This window comes from Leishmania major, chromosome 35 (assembly GCF_000002725.2).
Source record: "Leishmania major strain Friedlin complete genome, chromosome 35".
Taxonomy (NCBI): Eukaryota; Euglenozoa; class Kinetoplastea; order Trypanosomatida; family Trypanosomatidae; genus Leishmania; species Leishmania major.
The window spans coordinates 246,409-268,194 of record NC_007284.2 but is presented as its reverse complement, the minus strand read 5'-3'; the positions used below and the strand labels follow the sequence as shown (position 1 = coordinate 268,194).

The following is a 21,786-nucleotide window of genomic DNA, read 5'->3' as shown; positions in this document are numbered from 1 at the left end:
ACAACAAGATCAACAAAACAAAAACAAGAAAAAGGATCAGACCAACATAAAAAAAAAACAAGGGGATGGGGATGGGGGATGGAGGGATGTTTGGTGGGTGGAAAAAGGAAAAAGCAAAGCAGTCGAAAGTGGGCTGACAACGGAATAGAGGGAGTCAAGAAAACGAGAGCGTGCACACAAGCCCACACACCCGCACATGAACACCCCCGTCCCGTTTCTTGGGGGAGGGGGCGTCGAAGGTGTGGAGGCGCGCGCTTGCGCGAGAGGCAGAAAACGCGCGTTTAAGAGGGGGGGGGGCGGTGAAGAGTTGGAGAAATGCGGGTTACTTAACACCATGCACACAAATCAGAAAGTAACACAAAGCTAAACAACGAGAATCAAGAATTCGGAAGCAAAGGAACAAGGGGGACACGATCAGGTGAACTGCATCTAAGGCGAACAGACAAGGGAAGGGTTGGAGGAGGGAGGGGAGGGGGCGATGGAGTAGGGGTGGAGGACTTGGAAAGAGTACACCAGGTGAAGGCGACCGAGCGGAATGTGTGCGTGCTTGCTCGTGTGTATTGTAAGTTCCCTCCCTGTGCATGGCTTTCTCGTATGTCCCTTGGCCTTCCTCGTCGTTCATCCTTTTTACAGTTTCCAGCCTTGAACGTTCTCTCCCACTCACTCCTCTATCACCCGCTGCCCTGTGATTTGGTCGCACACGCTTTTCTTGTTTTCTTTGCTTACCCGCTTTCCACTCGTCTCTAGCCCACCGTAATCTGCCTCTCTAACCTCTGCCCTTTCGCTCCCTGGGTATGTTCTCCTCACTGCCCCACACCCGTTTTCTTTCCTTGTGTTTTTTCTTTAACCTGTTGCCTTTACCACCACTTCGACTCTCCTCCCACCGCCGAGTGCTCTTGCGCTCGTGTGCTGCGTTGGGGAGAGGGGAGAGGGCGGAGCGTGGTGGTGGTGATGATGATGGTAGTAGTCAACAGAGTTGTAGTGGGAAGAGGGGCATAAACGCGAGTGCGGCAGTGAATTGTTGATCGCATCCGACCGACTGTTTCCGCACACGCGATGACCAAATACTGGAGAGAGAAAGCGAGCGAGAGAGTCTGGAAACGAACAACAACAACAGGACGCAACAACGAAATGAAGAGCCGAACACGCACACAACAAAGTCATACTGACAAACACACACGCGCACACACGCATGCACATAAGCAGCAGCGATGGCTTGTTCTTTATTAGATGCTGATTGTATTTGTTTCTCCTTTTTTTTTGTTTCGCAGATGCCTGCGTCTGGTGAACAGTTCGATAGGAGGAGGAGGAGGAGGTCCAGAACAACAAAAAAAAACGAAGCTTAAAGACAGAAACACACAGATCAGGAAAGGCGCCATGAGCTCAGGCAATACGCAACAGAAGGAGCACACGCACAAAGGAGGAAGAGAAACCAAACATAGAGGGGGTGTGAGTGTGTGGCTGTGTCTGTGTGGAGGGGAGAAGGGGGAGGGGGACACAACTCACCGGGGAAAAACAAAGCATATAAAGAGGAAGTCCGCGTGCATCACTTAGATGAGGCACTTCTGTTGTCACGCTGACAGCAGAATGGGGCCCTTCTGCGGACACACACACACACACACACACACACACACGCCCACAAATACACTCACATGCACACAGGCACGCTCGTCCGGGAGAAGAGCAAGAAAAAGCGCCGCACGCAGGGGCGGGGGGAGGGGGGACAGCGCCCATATCCTCTTCTCTTCGTTGCAGGGCAACTGTAGTGGTCCTCCTTCCCACACGTTTGGCGCTTTCGCGCACTCCTCTTCGCCCGACTCGCCCATCACGGGTGTATGTGCAGAGGACAACCGAAAGAAAAGACACTCACGAGGTTTGACCGTTGCCTTCGGCTCCGTTTACGAATTTACGTACTTTTTGTTTTTTTTTTTTGTCGTTCTGGCCAGGGGAACAAGCAGCAGTGAGACCCACAAGAGCAACCAACGTATAGTGAGAGCAACGTCTTCCATTTTCTTCCCTAGTGATGCCCTTTTCAGTGTGCACACTTCCAGCAGAGGCAGCGCGAGTGTGGGATGCGTACGTGCGTGTGTATGCGTCGCGGCGTGGCCTACGAGCTCTTCTTTTTTGTTTGATAAGAGAGGGAGAGAGGGTGGTGGTGGTGGTGGTGGCGGAGGCGCAAAGAAACGTAGGAAACAACCAAAATGAAAAAGAAGCAGAGAGAGAGAGTGAGAGAGAGACATGCAAGCACGACAACAACACATCGCACACCTACTTGGCACACGATATCCTTTCAAACGTTATGTGAAACAAAAAAACACACCCTCACACATATACGCACATATGCACCGAGTCTAAAAAAAGGGGGGAGGGAGGGAGAGAGAGGGAGAGACACAGGCCAGCATAGAGGATGAAAAGATGACACAAGCTCGCGCAAGCGAAAAAGGAAGCCGAAAAAGCAAGGTGGTAAAGCAGAGCGCACACACGCATGCACACTCACAAATGCACCTGTACAGAACGCAATATATATGTATATATACAATGGACTAGCCTGCAGAAGGAGCGCACACGACCACGGAGAGTCGAGTGCTTCGTAAAGGGAAAAAACAAAATAACACGAGACATACGAAGCGCAAGGGAGAGAATGAGGGAGACGTGGAGTAAAAAAAAAAAAGAGGCGCGATGAATGGAAATAGGGCGGAATGAGAGAGGCGTAGGTGGGTGGGTAAGTGCCATGAGGGACACACCGCACACAAGCACACACACACACACACACACGCTCTCGCTAGCATCATCGCGTGAGCACAAGAGAAAACAATACAGAATGGCAAATGAGAAAAGTGAGAAGAGGCGAGAGGGAGAGAGGAAAGGACTCCCGCCCCCTCACTCGCTCTCCCTCTCGCCTCGACGTAAGATGTATACGTGCTTGCAGTGCCTGTGTGCCAGAGGTCTTGGATAGGTGGACGACGGTCTGAGACCTGGGAAAGACACGAAGCAGAACAAAGAAGACCAGAAATCAGTCAAGGCAGAATAAGATGTTAAAAGAGGGCTGCACCAGTACAGTGGGATGGAAACTGGTAACCAGTAGAAATACGCATGCACGCCACATCCCCCCATGCACATACCGATTCGGTCAGACCTCGACGAGAAGAAAAAGTAAAGAATAACTATAGCAGGTACTGCCTTCTCCTCTGACGTTTCGCGTCTTCATTCGCGCGATATCAAGGGATATCTGACCCTTCTGGAGGAGGAGCAGGTGATGGTGGTGGTGGAGAGCAAAACACGCAGCAGCTGGCAGCACCTCGGCTAAACGCCGCCTACTATTCTAAAAGTGACGAAGAACAGTGCATTTGAACAAGTAGAAGATGCTTCACACGACTGCTGCTGGTGATGCCTCGAGGGAGAACAATGAGAGAGAAAACTCGCACGTGGCTGTTTTCCTCACTTCTCTGTGCGTCTATGCGTTACTTTCTCAGAGCGGCTCACTTCCCGTCCTTCACTGCCGATCACGCAAGCACGAAGAACAGCAAACCATTTGCCTCCTCTTCCTCTCCCACTTCTTGAAGCTTCTTGTGATGCGCGTCTATTTATCCTTATTTCCTTTTCTCATTCCTGCAGCATGCGGTGACAGAGATGCAGCGAAATTCCTTTCAACGGTGTTGCTCGTTTCATTTGGGGGCCTCCGATTATCGGCTTCGCTCGTAAACAGCACCCGCGTGCACACGACGCCACACACCGCTGTCCTTCCCTCTCTCTCATTCTACCGCACAAAAAGTATCCAGAGCATACTTAAAGCGCGATAGGCGAGGGAAACGAGGCAAACAACAAAGACAGACGTATAAACATCTCAGGTAAGTGAGAGACACCTGGATGGAAGAGGAGTATGGAAGGTGCAAGGTGCTATCATGTGCGGACGTGAGTGCCCGCGCAAGTGTGTTTAACGAAGGGATGGTGGGTGGTGATGGCTGCGTGTTGGTTTCGAGGTTTGATGACGGATATATGCCTTCAGGAACCACTCTTGTGCCTTTTGACTGTCTTCTTCTCTCGCTCCCTCTATAGCAGCAGTGTGTCGTGTGAAGCAGAAACGGAAAAAAAGGAGGAGGGGGAAGGGGAGGGGGGAGGCAAGCAACCCGCGCGACTGCGTTGCCTCACATCTGTCCGTCTGAACCTACGCATGAAATACTGTGGAGGCGTACCGCAGGCCCTCTCCATGGCGCAACGCGCGAAAAGGTATGAGTCGGAGTAGCGGTAGCGTTGCCTCAGGAGGAAGAGGGAAGAAGTTAGGGAGGGGAGGGGGGGAGCAAGACGGAAAAAAAAATGGTGTGTCAAACAAAAAGAGCCAAGAGCAGGCATACAACATGCCGAAGAACCATTAAGACGCCAACGGAGAAGCAACCAACGGAACGAAGCAAGAAAAAAAAATACATGAACTACATACACGTACATTTCATGGACACAATAATACGAAGAAATTGTCTACACGGAGAAAGAGGGATGCGTGTGTATGGGCGGGGGGAGGGAGAGATGGGAAGGCATGAAGAGCAGAATTGGGGGCAACGAAAGACAGATGCAAGTGACTTCTTTCCTGGACTTTTCAGTTCGTTTCTATGCCCTGCCTCCTCCTCCTCTAATGAGGCATTCCCTCGTGCCTCCCCGTGTGAATCACAGAGGCAAAGCACAACATATACGTAACGAGCGAGCGAGGGACACACACACACACACACACACACACATACACACACACACACACATACACACACACAAAACGATAGGGTCACACGGCAAAACAACAACAACGCCTTTATCGAAAAGAGAAGTTGATAATGTTGTTCTTTCTGTTTCTAGTTTTCATTGTACAGCTCGAAATAAAGTGCGCGTGTGCGAACGCTTTTTTTTTCGGTTTATAAAGCAAGCAGGCAATTACACCGTTGTTGTGTGCGTCTGCAGGTGTGTGATTGACAGCAAGCCAGCAGGCATGAACGTAAACGTCCGTCTAGAACACGTAACAAGAGCAATGAGGCGATCACCAGGCAATAGAATCTTCATTTCGAGCCAAACCTCTCGCTACCCACCCTTCCACCCCTCCCCCCCCAACGGCATTCGTCTCCCCTTTCTCTCCCCCCATCTGTTTTGGTTTTCTCCAGGCACTTTTAGCTCGACCTTTAGCGACATGGGAAAGTACAGTGCACGCGCCGTGGGAGTAGGGCAGGGGACGGAAAATGGAGCAGCAGGAAGAGATGCGCGGAGGCGACACTTCCGTCCCCCTCCTACGGCAGGCTCGCAAGTGCATGACTTCAATAACAGAAGCCGATCGGGAAGTGCTTCGACAGACGAGGGACGGAGTTTTAGATAGAATTCGGACCAGGAGGCGTGAGACGAGGCCTGCGCGCAACAAGCAGGCCAACAAGACAAAAAAAAAAAACGACTTGGAAATGAGCAGGAAAAATGCACCACTGGACAGCACTCACACAAACAAGCGAACATCACACGCACTGACAACCAGATGAGGAAGTTGACGACGTTTGGGCGGCTTTTTGCGGTGGGGCAGAGTTTGAGGTGGCACTACATGTCTCGAGTAAACCGAGGCCGCAGTGACAAGAGCAGTGAGTTCGAGCGAGACAGTGATGGAGAAAAGCGGGTGACGGAGGGAGAGAGAAGTTGGGCAACCAAAACAGACACACATATATGAGAAGGGCTTTAACTTCTGCTCACAATGCAAGACACACACATGTGAACAAACACGCTGGTTCCTTTCTAAGCCATTCAGCGCACGGCCCAAACGAGCTCACTAGCTTTCACCCTTTACCCTACCCCACGAAGCAACCCAATACGGCGCATGCACCCAAGAGCTGCGCCTTGGGTTGACGAAACACGTCATAAGCACAGTCAAGTCGCGAACATCTCTATCAACGCAATCATTGCTAAGACTCACCTGTGCGACCGCCCACGCAAAACAAAAAAGGCAAACAAGAAACCAGTCAAAACAAAGCAAAACAAAATAAGAAATAGCATAACCCATCGGATGGCATGACGGGGCGTTCACCATGGCGAATTGTAGCACGGGCATCGACAGGGAGGCGCGGGCGTTCTCCCGACCCATAAGCGAGTATCAAATAAATTCACGTATGCGCACTGCCAAAGTAGCTCCGCGATCCGAAGCGCGAAATAAACGAAGAAAACAGGCAAACAAGAAGAAACAAAGAAAATGTGATAAGAACAAGACAATCACAACGAGCGAGTACACGAGCGAGGGAGTGTCAAGAAAGAGCCCGGCTCTTGGGATGCGAGCAGGCTTGATGTGGCGGGGTCGAACTGCATGGCATCAAACACACACAAAAAACAAAACAAAGACAAAGGACACACAAAAACAGCAGCGAAAGAAACAGCGAAAACCTCCCAAACGACTGGACAGTCATTCACCGCAGCACAAGGGAAGAGTCTGGAACATCGTGATAAGGAGCCTGCCACCCCTTCTTGTCGGCATAAAAGCACTTCATAGTTGCACAAGAACGAGAGAGAACTCCCACTAAGGCACTTGAGCTGCCTTCGCTGTGGGTCGATACAAAAAATGTGAAAGCTACGTTGGCACGAGAAGTGCGCTCAGGGACCCCAACTGCTAACCACGAAAGAAAAGAAATACCATGCCTGCATGCCTCAAGTCGACATCACAGCAATCGCAATCACGGATGCAAGCGTCACCCATAGACGGCCGCTGCTCGTTCGGAGATTCCACCATGTTCCACGAGTTAACGGGCCTTCAACGCCATCCACGGAAGAATCCTGGCAGCGCGTGCCAAGGAACTCTCCGACACCATTCGGTCCGACCCTCGTGCAGCATGAAAAATAACCTCGGCTACCGAGAGCACCGCTGCAAGTCACAATTGCCTTCGAGTAGTTCTTGATATTATCACCACAGGAAGTGCTGTGGTCACTGCCTTCCCACTCAGTGCAGCAGATGTCGTTCTTATGCATAGAGATCATGTCAACGCCTGTTTCCTCCGCGTTCGGGCAAAGAAGATAGAGTCTATCGTAAAAATAGGTGTCAGCATGCGACGACGATGACGAGGACGACGGCAGCACTGGGTCCGGTGTGGGGTCCATGGTAGTCGTGGTCGAAGACGATGAGGGCGCGGAGCTGCTGCTGGACGGTGCAGACGACGAGGACGCCGACGGCGCGGAGCTGCTGCTGCTGGACGGCGCAGACGACGAAGACGCCGACGGCGCGGAGCTGCTGCTGGACGGTGCAGACGATGAGGACGCTGACGGCGCGGAGCTGCTGCTGCTGGACGGTGCAGACGACGAAGACGCCGACGGCGCGGAGCTGCTGCTGCTGGACGGTGCAGACGATGAGGACGCTGACGGCGCGGAGCTGCTGCTGCTGGACGGCGCAGACGACGAAGACGCCGATGGCGCGGAGCTGCTGCTGGACGGCGCAGACGACGAGGACGCCGACGGCGCGGAGCTGCTGCTGGACGGCGCAGACGACGAAGACGCCGACGGCGCGGAGCTGCTGCTGGACGGCGCAGACGACGAAGACGCCGATGGCGCGGAGCTGCTGCTGGACGGTGCAGACGACGAGGACGCCGACGGCGCGGAGCTGCTGCTGCTGGACGGCGCAGACGACGAGGACGCTGACGGCGCGGAGCTGCTGCTGCTGGACGGCGCAGACGACGAAGACGCCGATGGCGCGGAGCTGCTGCTGGACGGCGCAGACGACGAAGACGCCGATGGCGCGGAGCTGCTGCTGGACGGTGCAGACGACGAGGACGCCGACGGCGCGGAGCTGCTGCTGGACGGTGCAGACGACGAGGACGCCGACGGCGCGGAGCTGCTGCTGCTGGACGGCGCAGACGACGAGGACGCTGACGGCGCGGAGCTGCTGCTGCTGGACGGTGCAGACGACGAAGACGCCGACGGCGCGGAGCTGCTGCTGCTGGACGGCGCAGACGACGAAGACGCCGACGGCGCGGAGCTGCTGCTGCTGGACGGCGCAGACGACGAAGACGCCGATGGCGCGGAGCTGCTGCTGGACGGTGCAGACGACGAGGACGCCGACGGCGCGGAGCTGCTGCTGCTGGACGGCGCAGACGACGAGGACGCCGACGGCGCGGAGCTGCTGCTGGACGGCGCAGACGACGAAGACGCCGACGGCGCGGAGCTGCTGCTGGACGGCGCAGACGACGAAGACGCCGATGGCGCGGAGCTGCTGCTGGACGGTGCAGACGACGAGGACGCCGACGGCGCGGAGCTGCTGCTGGACGGTGCAGACGACGAGGACGCCGACGGCGCGGAGCTGCTGCTGCTGGACGGCGCAGACGACGAGGACGCCGACGGCGCGGAGCTGCTGCTGCTGGACGGCGCAGACGACGAGGACGCTGACGGCGCGGAGCTGCTGCTGCTGGACGGCGCAGACGACGAAGACGCCGATGGCGCGGAGCTGCTGCTGGACGGCGCAGACGACGAGGACGCTGACGGCGCGGAGCTGCTGCTGCTGGACGGCGCAGACGACGAGGACGCCGATGGCGCGGAGCTGCTGCTGGACGGCGCAGACGACGAAGACGCCGATGGCGCGGAGCTGCTGCTGGACGGTGCAGACGACGAGGACGCCGACGGCGCGGAGCTGCTGCTGCTGGACGGCGCAGACGACGAGGACGCCGACGGCGCGGAGCTGCTGCTGCTGGACGGTGCAGACGACGAAGACGCCGACGGCGCGGAGCTGCTGCTGCTGGACGGCGCAGACGACGAAGACGCCGACGGCGCGGAGCTGCTGCTGCTGGACGGTGCAGACGACGAGGACGCTGACGGCGCGGAGCTGCTGCTGCTGGACGGTGCAGACGACGAAGACGCCGACGGCGCGGAGCTGCTGCTGCTGGACGGCGCAGACGACGAAGACGCCGACGGCGCGGAGCTGCTGCTGCTGGACGGTGCAGACGATGAAGACGCCGATGGCGCGGAGCTGCTGCTGGACGGTGCAGACGACGAGGACGCCGACGGCGCGGAGCTGCTGCTGCTGGACGGTGCAGACGACGAGGACGCCGACGGCGCGGAGCTGCTGCTGCTGGACGGCGCAGACGACGAGGACGCTGACGGCGCGGAGCTGCTGCTGCTGGACGGCGCAGACGACGAAGACGCCGATGGCGCGGAGCTGCTGCTGGACGGCGCAGACGACGAGGACGCTGACGGCGCGGAGCTGCTGCTGCTGGACGGCGCAGACGACGAGGACGCCGATGGCGCGGAGCTGCTGCTGGACGGCGCAGACGACGAAGACGCCGATGGCGCGGAGCTGCTGCTGGACGGTGCAGACGACGAGGACGCCGACGGCGCGGAGCTGCTGCTGCTGGACGGCGCAGACGACGAGGACGCTGACGGCGCGGAGCTGCTGCTGGACGGCGCAGACGACGAAGACGCCGATGGCGCGGAGCTGCTGCTGGACGGCGCAGACGACGAGGACGCTGACGGCGCGGAGCTGCTGCTGCTGGACGGCGCAGACGACGAAGACGCCGATGGCGCGGAGCTGCTGCTGGACGGCGCAGACGACGAAGACGCCGACGGCGCGGAGCTGCTGCTGGACGGCGCAGACGACGAAGACGCCGATGGCGCGGAGCTGCTGCTGGACGGTGCAGACGACGAGGACGCCGACGGCGCGGAGCTGCTGCTGGACGGTGCAGACGACGAGGACGCCGACGGCGCGGAGCTGCTGCTGCTGGACGGCGCAGACGACGAGGACGCTGACGGCGCGGAGCTGCTGCTGCTGGACGGTGCAGACGACGAAGACGCCGACGGCGCGGAGCTGCTGCTGCTGGACGGCGCAGACGACGAAGACGCCGACGGCGCGGAGCTGCTGCTGCTGGACGGTGCAGACGATGAAGACGCCGATGGCGCGGAGCTGCTGCTGGACGGTGCAGACGACGAGGACGCCGACGGCGCGGAGCTGCTGCTGGACGGTGCAGACGACGAGGACGCCGACGGCGCGGAGCTGCTGCTGCTGGACGGCGCAGACGACGAAGACGCCGATGGCGCGGAGCTGCTGCTGGACGGCGCAGACGACGAGGACGCCGACGGCGCGGAGCTGCTGCTGGACGGCGCAGACGACGAAGACGCCGACGGCGCGGAGCTGCTGCTGGACGGCGCAGACGACGAAGACGCCGATGGCGCGGAGCTGCTGCTGGACGGTGCAGACGACGAAGACGCCGACGGCGCGGAGCTGCTGCTGGACGGTGCAGACGACGAGGACGCCGACGGCGCGGAGCTGCTGCTGCTGGACGGCGCAGACGACGAGGACGCTGACGGCGCGGAGCTGCTGCTGCTGGACGGTGCAGACGACGAAGACGCCGACGGCGCGGAGCTGCTGCTGCTGGACGGCGCAGACGACGAAGACGCCGACGGCGCGGAGCTGCTGCTGCTGGACGGTGCAGACGATGAAGACGCCGATGGCGCGGAGCTGCTGCTGGACGGCGCAGACGACGAGGACGCTGACGGCGCGGAGCTGCTGCTGCTGGACGGCGCAGACGACGAAGACGCCGATGGCGCGGAGCTGCTGCTGGACGGCGCAGACGACGAGGACGCCGACGGCGCGGAGCTGCTGCTGGACGGCGCAGACGACGAAGACGCCGACGGCGCGGAGCTGCTGCTGGACGGCGCAGACGACGAAGACGCCGATGGCGCGGAGCTGCTGCTGGACGGTGCAGACGACGAAGACGCCGACGGCGCGGAGCTGCTGCTGGACGGTGCAGACGACGAGGACGCCGACGGCGCGGAGCTGCTGCTGCTGGACGGCGCAGACGACGAGGACGCTGACGGCGCGGAGCTGCTGCTGCTGGACGGTGCAGACGACGAAGACGCCGACGGCGCGGAGCTGCTGCTGCTGGACGGCGCAGACGACGAAGACGCCGACGGCGCGGAGCTGCTGCTGCTGGACGGTGCAGACGATGAAGACGCCGATGGCGCGGAGCTGCTGCTGGACGGCGCAGACGACGAGGACGCTGACGGCGCGGAGCTGCTGCTGGACGGTGCAGACGACGAGGACGCCGACGGCGCGGAGCTGCTGCTGCTGGACGGCGCAGACGACGAAGACGCCGACGGCGCGGAGCTGCTGCTGCTGGACGGTGCAGACGATGAGGACGCTGACGGCGCGGAGCTGCTGCTGCTGGACGGCGCAGACGACGAGGACGCCGACGGCGCGGAGCTGCTGCTGGACGGCGCAGACGACGAGGACGCCGACGGCGCGGAGCTGCTGCTGCTGGACGGCGCAGACGACGAGGACGCCGACGGCGCGGAGCTGCTGCTGCTGGACGGCGCAGACGACGAAGACGCCGATGGCGCGGAGCTGCTGCTGGACGGCGCAGACGACGAAGACGCCGACGGCGCGGAGCTGCTGCTGGACGACGCAGACGACGAGGACGCCGACGGCGCGGAGCTGCTGCTGCTGGACGGCGCAGACGACGAGGACGCTGACGGCGCGGAGCTGCTGCTGCTGGACGGTGCAGACGACGAAGACGCCGACGGCGCGGAGCTGCTGCTGCTGGACGGCGCAGACGACGAAGACGCCGACGGCGCGGAGCTGCTGCTGCTGGACGGTGCAGACGATGAAGACGCCGATGGCGCGGAGCTGCTGCTGGACGGCGCAGAGGACGAGGACGCTGACGGCGCGGAGCTGCTGCTGGACGGTGCAGACGACGAGGACGCCGACGGCGCGGAGCTGCTGCTGCTGGACGGCGCAGACGACGAAGACGCCGACGGCGCGGAGCTGCTGCTGCTGGACGGTGCAGACGACGAGGACGCCGACGGCGCGGAGCTGCTGCTGGACGGCGCAGACGACGAGGACGCCGACGGCGCGGAGCTGCTGCTGGACGGCGCAGACGACGAGGACGCCGACGGCGCGGAGCTGCTGCTGCTGGACGGCGCAGACGACGAGGACGCCGATGGCGCGGAGCTGCTGCTGCTGGACGGCGCAGACGACGAAGACGCCGATGGCGCGGAGCTGCTGCTGGACGGCGCAGACGACGAAGACGCCGACGGCGCGGAGCTGCTGCTGGACGACGCAGACGACGAGGACGCCGACGGCGCGGAGCTGCTACTTTCAGTCTCTGGCTTGCAAGCGTTTTCAGTCGCGCAGTCAGAAGCGAGTAGCTCCGGTTGAGCGGTGATCATCATGGACACACCATTCTTATCGGCCCACGTGCTCGGGAGGCAGCCGCAGAATCGGTTGACCTCCAGGCTGACGCGGGTGAGGGTGATCATAGCATTGTAGGTTTCTGGGATCGTCCCGGAAAGCTGGTTATCATGCAGATGCAGGGTTCGCAGTTGCGTTAGCGAGCTCCACTCTCCTGGTAAGGTGGCGTCAAGGTTGTTGTTGGATAGGGATAGAATCTCGAGGTTCGTGAGGGCGCCCCAGGATGGGGGTAGTGTGCCTGAAGCGCCGGTGCTGTCGAGGTCGAGCTCCTGCAATGCGCTCATGCTGCTCCACGAGGCTGGCAGGTGATCTGGAATTGTGAGGTGCACCAATCGGAGTACCTCCAGGTTCGCTAAGCGGCTCCAGCTCTCGGGAAACCTACCGCCTGTCCACGTGAAGCTGAAATCGAGGTACTTCAGCGCGGACATGGAGCTCCAGCGGGAGGGCAGCGTTCCCCACATCGACGTATATGCAAAGGATACGTTCTCCAGGGACGTCAGCAAGGCCCAGCTACTGGGATAGTCGCCCTCCACCCACTTGCTATGGCTGAAATCAAGCTTGGTTACCACCACCTCTGACGGGTTCACATCCGCAGGCACCTCCGGAACAGAACCGAAAAACTGTGTTCCAGTAATCTCCAATGCCACACCTGCAGGCGTGCAGTGCACATACTCCCAGACACAGAAGTTCGTGCACGTCCACAGCGGCTGCAAGTCTGTGATTGTATACTTGAACGCCTCAAGGAAATTGCGCGTGTGCATTTGCTGACTTGGTGTGTAAAACGGAACGGGGCCATCACACTCCAGTTCAGGGCTGCTGCTGCTGCTGTCCTTGCAGCTTATCTTGCAGAGATCTGGGTCGGTTATTCTGTCCGCCGCTAGAACTATGACTGAAGGGTTGAACGTATCCCACTCCTTTGGAGGGCAGCCGCACAAGTTTGTTAGCTCGATATTGATAATTTGGAGACTGGTCCAGCTCCCCCATTCTTTCGGGATGGTTCCTTGGAGACCGGTGTTATTGTGGAGGTAAAGGTACTTCATCTTCGGATTGCAGATGGGCAAGTTAGGTGGAAGGGTTCCACTCATGCGGTTGCTGTTGAGTGACACGTTTTCCGCGTTGCGGGGAATGAAGCACCTGTTCAGTTCCTTTCTACTGGCGGTACCAATCATGGTTCGCACCGTGTAGACGTTATTCTGGACTTCAAATGATTTCGAAGCAGGCGAGCTGTAGTCGAGACTGATCTCCAGAGACTTGAGCTGTCCAAGTTTCCTCCAGCTCTCTGGCAGCCCACCCTTGATGCCATCGCCTTCGCCCTCGACAGCAAAGTGTGTTACCATCACCTGCTCGGCATCTACGGCAGTGGGCACCTCTGGCAACCGGCCGACAACTTGTCGAGAATCAAGGCGCACCTCAACACCCTCCGCAGAGCAATGCACGCCATCCCACTCGCAGAAGTTGCGGCACACCCACGTCTTGCTGAGAGCGGCGATAGTGTAGGGGAACTCGGCCAGGAACGCCAACGTGTTCGCCTGCTGTTCGACTGTGTAAAACGGGATGGTGTCGCGCCCGGTGCAGTCGACTACCTTCTCTATCAGAGCAGCAGGTTTCCCACCCATAATGCACGGGTTTGCTGCTGTGGTGCCGCTAACGAAGCTAGCCAGAACAGTAACGGCTACTATTATCAACTTGGGCACCGCGGGTTGCCATTGCCGCTTCGGCGTGCGACGCGCCCCTTGAGCGGAGAATTGCTGGAGTGTCATGATCCTAAAACGTTTCTGATAGCGACACTGAAAAGTCTCAACCAAACCAACCAAGCAAGCAAGTCGGAAAGAGAGAACCACCACCACCACCACCACCACCAACAACAACAACAACAACAAAAAACGCCGCAATTCAGGAGCGCGTCTCCTTGAATGCGGAAATCACTCCTTGAGCCGTTGTGGATGTCTGAAGAAAGAGGAACCGCTACGTTTGTGTGTCTCTGTGTGTCTACTCGTTCGCCTGACAGTGGTTTGTTTTGCTGCTGCTTGTACGAGCGCTTCCGATGAGATTCGTTTTTTAAAGTTTTTTATTTGTTTCATGAAAAAAGTTCGTGGGAGGCGCGAAGACCGCTTGAAGGCGAAACAAAAATGAGCGAACAACAATTAAGCGTCTCCAAACGAAAAAAGAAAACCAGTGGTGCTCCTGCGGTGGTCCCGAGAGGAGCGGTGGAGGGTAGGAGGGGGAGGGGGAGGGACACAAGAAGAGGGGTTGTACGGAGACGAGGTGCAGGCACGCCACACAAGCATGAAACCCGCACACACACTCACACACACACGCACAGAGGAAGGGGACAGGGGGGAGTGAGTGAGAGGAAAATGATAATAAGAAAACAGGATAACTCTTCCGCTGAGCAAAAAGAGGAGAGGAGGGGGGAGGGGGCGGGCAATGAACAGCTAGAAGAACCAAAGCCAAAATAAAAAAAAAACAAGAAAAAACAAAAAGGTAAGATGAAAGTAGGAATAGAAAGCCGAACAGAGAAAAAGATGGCAACAGCTAGCACGACTATGGAGATGTGTATGAGGTGCGTCGTTCGTCGAAGCGGGGGAGGGAGGGGGGGGCAGAGAAAGAGAGAGAGAGAAAAGAGAGATGTGCGGAAGAGAAGGCGTGAACGAAAAAGAGCGAAACGAGAGAGCGACAACCACGCAGGCAGGCAAAAGAGTTCAATGTTGTAGTGCGAGCGAAGCACTCGAAAGGTAGTGAAGGCAAACGTGTGTGTGTGTGTGGGGGGGGGACCGTAAAGGTGGTATGCGGTTGCAATGAGCACAGGTCAAAAAGAGCTGAACAGAAATGGAGAAACCAATCTGCACTCCGCGTGTGCAGGGTTCGAAGACGAAGAAGGGAAGGGAAGGAAATTGAGGAAGGGTAGGATGGAGGGTTGCTCCTAGAGCACACGTGAGAGATCAAGAGAAAAAGGTGTGAGGGAGGAGAGAGAGGGGAGAGGGGCCGCTACGGAGACCAAACAAGTTAACAACAATGCTCTAAATAGGGAGAAAGAAACACAAAGCAAGTTGCACTCTTCGCGGAGGTAAGTTGCGTCTTACCTTTTTTGTTCGATTGCCTTGATTGCCGGAGGGAGGAAGAGAGGGGAGCGGGGTGCTGCCTTTGTCTTTGCACGCATGTATGCTTCAGACACACTTCTCGCTCTCGTTCTTTTTTTTTTCTCGCTGCCGCAATTTCAAGTGTCACGGGCGCGGGGCGGGGCGGGGCTAAATCGAAGATGACAGTTTCTATCAAACGCTTCTTCGTTTTGTGTAGCACTAATTAGCTCGAACATGCACACACGCACACGCGCAGCGTCCGACAAAGACGGACGAGAACGAGCCGAAATGGCAAACCCCACCAGAGACAAACGCGCGAACACAAGCCAAGAAAGCAGGAGAGGGAGGAGCGTGTTTGGGGCCGGCGGGTGGGCGGAAGGGAAGGGGGGGGGAGGGGAGGGGAGGGGGAGGGAAGGGGGGGGGAGGAGGTGGAGGGACGCGGAAACAGAGACAATGACGACGAGAGCGCGCACTTCGAAGGAATAGAAAAAGTAAAGAGAGGCGATAAAAAAAAAAGAAGAGAGGAGAAGGGCCACTCTTGAAATGACGAGAAGCCGAAGACAAAAAGCCAGAGAAACAAGAAAACAAGTTACGATGGTACCACGCAAATCCAACACAACACAACACACACGCTCACGGGGAGAGGGACGAACAGAAAGAACAAAATCGAAAAAGATACGAACGCCACAGGAGGGGGAGGGGGAGGGCGGCAGGCGGCAGAAGCGAACAAACATACGAAACGAAAGATGACTTTACGTGGGGAGGTGAGGTGGGTGCGTGCGTGTACCTTTACGAGCGGATGAAGGGGTGCGTAAGCCGATGAGGGCCTGGCTGGGCACGTGCACGTTAATGACAATGTGCTCTCTAACTTGACTGGCCGTCTCTTCGTCTGCGTCTCTGCGTTCTACGTTGCCTCTTTTTCTCTACAGCCGTGAGGCAATTGACTCGTTTTCTTGAAAAATTTATCGTCGGGCGTTCCCCGTCGGTTTCTGCGTTCTCCACCTACCTAGACACTGGCTGCACGCGCTCCAAGCACACCGTTGCGGTCGCGCGCAATCCAAATAGATGTGTGTATATATGTGTAGGCGAGAGAAGCGCCACTGGAAACGCAACGAGAAATACGAGAGAACTCGGAGAAGGAAACAAGAGCGGAGCGCGCACACACGCGATGAAAAGAAGCGATGCGAGACACAAACAAGAAATCAACGAGCCACAGGCCCACACATACACGCACGCGACAAGAAGAGAGAGAGAGAGAGAGAGACGAAGACGCAGACAAGCGAGGATGCTTTTCGCTCTCAAGCTAAGCCATCAAGAGGAGGCACAAGAAAAAAGTATTACGTGAGACGCTTCTGTGTACAGCTGACGAGACAGCGTGAAAAAAGAAAGAGGAAATTATGATCACGACACACACACACACACACACACACGGGGGTGAAAACTCACTTAACAGACGTCGGGTCTAGACTAAAAGGAGTACGCGAAGACAACACCCGCACAATGAAAAAGAAAAAGAGCAGAAGCGAGAAAAAGACGAGCGTGTGTGTGTGCGCGCGTATAAATCAACGAATACGAAAGAGAGAGAGAGAGAGAGATGCGCGGCGGGGAGGGGGAGGGCAGAGGATGAGCAGAGGATGATATTGGGCAGAGAAAGAGTTGCCAATTAAAAAAAAAAATCAAATGACAATCAAAGAATGGGAAAGGCGGTGATATGTGAACAAAAAAAAGCCAGGGGATGGGAAGTGGTTAATTCTAAACGTACGCGGAGTTGAGGGCTGATGGAGGGGCAAGTAAGGAGTAGCGGGGGCTAGAAAGAGAGGACAAGCAGCAGCAGTTGCAGCGACCAAATAGCTCTGCGTGTTGCTCGCTTTCTCACAGACGCACGTCGTTGCCCTGTTCCCTCTCGCGGGTGTGAATGGCAGCACCTTTCTGCACAGCTTCCAGCCACCAAATCTATCTAAGCTCCTTTCGTGTTCGGCAAGAGTGAAGAGGGGCAGAATGGAGAATGGTGCAGAGGGTGGGGTGGGAAGGGAGGTTCGCTGTCCTCGTATGAGCGCTTTGAAAGTTATTACTCTGTTGTTCCGTCTCCTCTGTTCTTCCTTTTTTCTTCGTTATAGAAAAAAGAAGGATCTGATGTTGACGGAGGTGCGCGCGTCGAGGTGGGCCGTTAGGTAATCGGGTATATGCACGGGCAATTGTGTTTCAAGGTGGGACAGGCAGAGGAGCGGCGTGGCACCAACGGGGAGTGGAAGAAATGAGGGTGTGTGAGGGAGGGGGCGTAGCAATCAAGAGGGAGGAGAGAGAGAGGAGGTGTCTCTCTTCGGTGCGCAAGTAGGGCTGCACGAGACGTTGGGTGCGAAGGGAAAGACATACACACATCCTCGGAGAGGTGTGCACATTCTTTTCTTGATTCTTTGCCCCTCCTCTGGTTGCACCTCTTTTTGTTTCATTCAGCAGTTCTCATCTTTCCACTGACATCTCGTCCCCGCTGATGGACTCGTTTCGGGTGCAGACCTTGTGCCGTCAGGGACGAGGTGGGCGAGGCCTCGCGCTGGGGATGAGGGGAACTGCTTTTGAGCGAAGTGGGGGGGGGCCGTAAATGGCTCTGTGCGATATAGCGAGCAGCGAAACAACAAAAAAGAGCCCCCAGAAAAAAAAATGCCGTAGACAACGTGTGTGAGAGAGAGAGAGGCACGCACAAAACAGCACGTGCGACTGAACCAACCGGAACTGGGAGAACTAACGGTGTAGCTTATGCCCATGCCACTCTTCTTCGGCTTGCAACGTTTTTTGTTTTGGCGCGAGAGCTGCGCGTCTCCTTTCCCCGTTCCACGCCACGCTTACCATGCCTTCTCCCTTCGCATTTGTCTGTCTGTCTGGTGTTGCTGACGCTATCGCCTCGATTTCCGAACACGACATAGAAGCGCAGCAACAACAACGACAACAAAAAAAAGAGCAGCACGGCCCTGCGCTATGCTTCTTCCTTCAAATTTGAGTACGCAGTATTGGCGAACAACAACTACAGAGGAAAGGTGCGCGCCTCCGCTTCTCTGCAAGTTCCTGCACGCGCCAGCAAGCACTGAATGCCATCCATCCAGAAGGTAGCCGACGGAGAAGGAAATAACGCAAAGGGGGTGCTTAAGAAGTGGTGGTAGAGAGATCATGGGAGGTCAGAGAGAGAGAGAGAGAGAGCTATGAGACGGCGACTTCCTTCAGCGTGTCGGAAGAGAATGAGACGCAGGAGTTGAAAGCGGGCGTGGAAGGGAAGGGAGGGGAGGAAGAGGTGAGAAACACCAAGAGGTGGGCAGGTGCTGGGGTCTCTCAAGGATGAGAAAAACGGGCTGCAGGGTAAGCAAAACCACGGGGCAACGGAAAGATCAGGAGGGCAAGCCGATGAGGTGAGCACAAGACAACCTCAACGCATAGATGGACTCTTCGGTCCGCGTATGGTGGTTGCGGTGCACACGTTGTGTTCTCTCAGCGAATATGGATGTGCACCGTCAAAGAGACAACGACGAGAAGATAGATGCTGGGAGGAGGGGAGCAGGGGGGACGCGAGGGTGATAAAAGTGCTCATGGCGGCAGGAACGAGAATGGGGAGACCGAACCCCCCCCCTCCCCCCACACAAAGAAGGGACGTGAGGTGGGGTGAGGAGGCGGGAGAGAAAGAAAGGGGGAGAGGGTGGGTGGGGGTGGGGGGGAGCGAAGAGGGTGGCAAACTGTTCCAGAGGAAAGCGCACAGTCTCGACCTACTGCGACGCGCGCAAGAGCGTGCGGTAAAACCGAAACAAGAATGAGGGGGCCACTGACACTTTCGTTGCTTGGTTTCGTCACTCGCTCACTCTCTCTCTCTGTTCTGTTCACTGTGAGTTGGCCGGATGTCGTTGCAGCATTGCGTAGGGGCAAAGAAAATACTGAGCACAGAAAGATCAGCGAGAGAGCGAGCGAAGAAAACGAGGATAACGTGACGAGTGGCAGAGCAGACAACGACACAACAAAGAACGAGGTTCAAGAGGTCTCATGTTCGAATAGAAACAAAACACGAAAAACAGAGAGAGGGGGTGGGGTGGGGGTCATGAAGTCACTAGGTCCCCTTCTCAAAGGAATACAGCGACTAGAAGAAACACTAAGAGGTAAAACAGAGGTAGCGCTTGCACTGCGCTAATGAAACTTGATCCTCCCCTTTCTCCGATCACGTGACACCGTTGTGCCCCGAAAAAGTGGGCTACTACAACGAAAAAGGCATAGGCGCACGTATATACATATATATACATATATATGTATATATAGCTGCAGATGATGGTGCACTTGCTAGCTGGGTTAAAAGGGAGAGAGAGCGACCGAGAGTTCGTCGGCAGCGTATACTGTCCAGGACGCACCTTAACGGCAGTAGAAGGTGCTCGGTGTTTTCATGGAGCTACTCCGGAGTCGCTTCTCTGCTTTCCTTCAACTGCGTGTTTTCTCGAATTCACGGGCATCTTTGCTGCTTTTCTTTTTCGTATTGTTTCCCCCTTCTTGCTCGCTCGCTCGCCCTGCACCGCGGGCCAGGGAGGGGTGAAGCACAAAAAAAAAACCACAAAATATCATGCGAGCCACAAAGGCTTCACTGGCTTTGAAACAGCCGGAGGTGTTGGGAGGGTGTAGGACGAGATAGAGAGGCAAGGCTGCTGACCCGACACCCGAAAAGAAAAAAAGGGCACTGGCATGATGAATATAATAAGAACAGTAGCGATAATCGAAACACCAACGCGGTCGTGCAAAGTGCAGCAACGACAGGGAAAGAGTGACTACGGCGGACACGAAGAGGGTCACACAATTTCACAGACAATCCCGCGGGGGACGGGGAAGGAGATGCCAAGCCAAGGCAAACAAACACAAGAGCCGCCTCAACACAAAAAAGAATACGAGAGAACCGACCGACAAAGTAAACGAAGCAGAAGAACGAAAACGGGCAGCGGATGGTGTGGGTGGGTGTACACGCCCATCGCGGAGAACATGAGGGGGTGGGGATCGGCGGAGAAGGAACTCCACCAAGGCAACAGAACGACACAAGAGTGTGTGAGTGTGGACAGAGGATCGGTTGGGTGAGCGCGCACCACTGAGGTGCAAGCTCAGAGACGGAAAGGAGGAGGTGGGGAGGGGTAGACGGCAATGAAGCGTCAGTGATACGACTCGTCGGCCTCTGCATACGCGAGAGTGTGACGAGAGGAGAAAAACTCCTTCCAAAACTGAAAGACCACCACCAACCAAACAACAAAACAAAAATGATGGAAAAGCGACCGCTAACGCGCTGCCTGCCTTTCGGTGTGTCTGTGCGTGTGTGTGTGTCTGTGCGTGTGTCTGTGTGTGTGTTCTGGGCCAAGTGCCTCGGGCAGCATTGAGTGAGCTTGCGTGCTCTTGTGAGGAGTGGGCAAGGCCAGGACAATTGAGGCGAGCAACCCCAAAAGGAACGCGACCGCGTGTGGAGGTGCAGGTTGGCTGGTGCGTGTGTTTCTGTGTGCAGGCCGAGTGAAGGGTGAAGGGGGCAAGTAGAGAACACAAATCACCAGAAGAGAGTGCGTGCGAGAGAGTCGACCTTGTACTGTACAACGCCACCCAAACTCACAGACATAAGCAGCTCAGTAAGTTTGTGGCGACACAAGTGCGGAGAGGCGAGCGCGCCGGAGCTGGGAAGCACTGCACTGAGCGTGCACTTGCACAGGTGGGTAGACGTACCCCTTCACACGTACTCAGTAACCCTGCACGGTTAACAATGCGAGTTAGCCGCTGCAGGCTCTCCACAGCTAGTACTCCCACGACTGGTAGGAGACGACCCTGTGCCGTCAATCGTCTACGGCGCAGAAGTATTTGATCTTTCCGTGTCGCACTCTACGTCATTCTCTTCTTCGTCCTCATTCTTCTACAGTCTCTGAGAAGAAACCCCCGCCACACCAAAAAAAAAACGTGCGGCGCGACACAGGCGTTCGGGGGCCGTTCCTGTCCGTCGTCCTCCTTCCCCCTTTTTAGCTAAGTCACGCGCACAAACACGCACACACTTGCACTTTAGAGTGCCGCGAGGGCATTAAAAAGGGACAACAGAGGAAACTCTGGCAGCGCAGAGCGTGCGCAATGGCAGAGGAGGTGGACGGAAGGAGGGCGGCGCATTTGCGTGATGCGGAGGATGGGCCCCCCCCTCATCGAACGCACCAGACACGCTCCCTCGACCAGCAACGCCACGTGCAGAGAGGAGAGAGAGAGACATGGGCACAGGTACGCATACACGCGCGGCATGCATTGGAGGGCGAGTGAGATGCCGGACAGAAGAGAGAATCAGCCCGAGAGAGACGGTGAAGCCAAAAACGAGAAATAAAATGAGGAAGATGCACAGACAGACACAGACGCAACTGCAGGCGAGGGGGCGGACACCACGTGCGCCCACCAGAGAGGAAGCTCTTAGGCGCCCAGCCATCGGTGCAGCCAGTCAGTGCGACTTGCACAATAAACGTGCTGAGAGCACTCAATGAGTAAAAGCAAAACGAGAAGGCTGTGTTGCCTCAC

General features: G+C 57.0%; 1 protein-coding gene across 1 annotated transcript; it reads right to left on the bottom strand.

Moving 5' to 3' along the window:
- Window positions 1-6,651: 6,651 nt before the first annotated feature.
- LMJF_35_0550 (proteophosphoglycan ppg1) lies at window positions 6,652-13,929 on the bottom strand (the record flags this gene model as incomplete). The annotated part of the gene is made up of 1 exon (XM_003722402.1): window positions 6,652-13,929. One exon carries the CDS (start codon window positions 13,927-13,929, stop codon window positions 6,652-6,654), a length of 7,278 nt encoding a protein of 2,425 aa, XP_003722450.1.
- Between the last annotated feature and the right edge of the window lie 7,857 nt (window positions 13,930-21,786).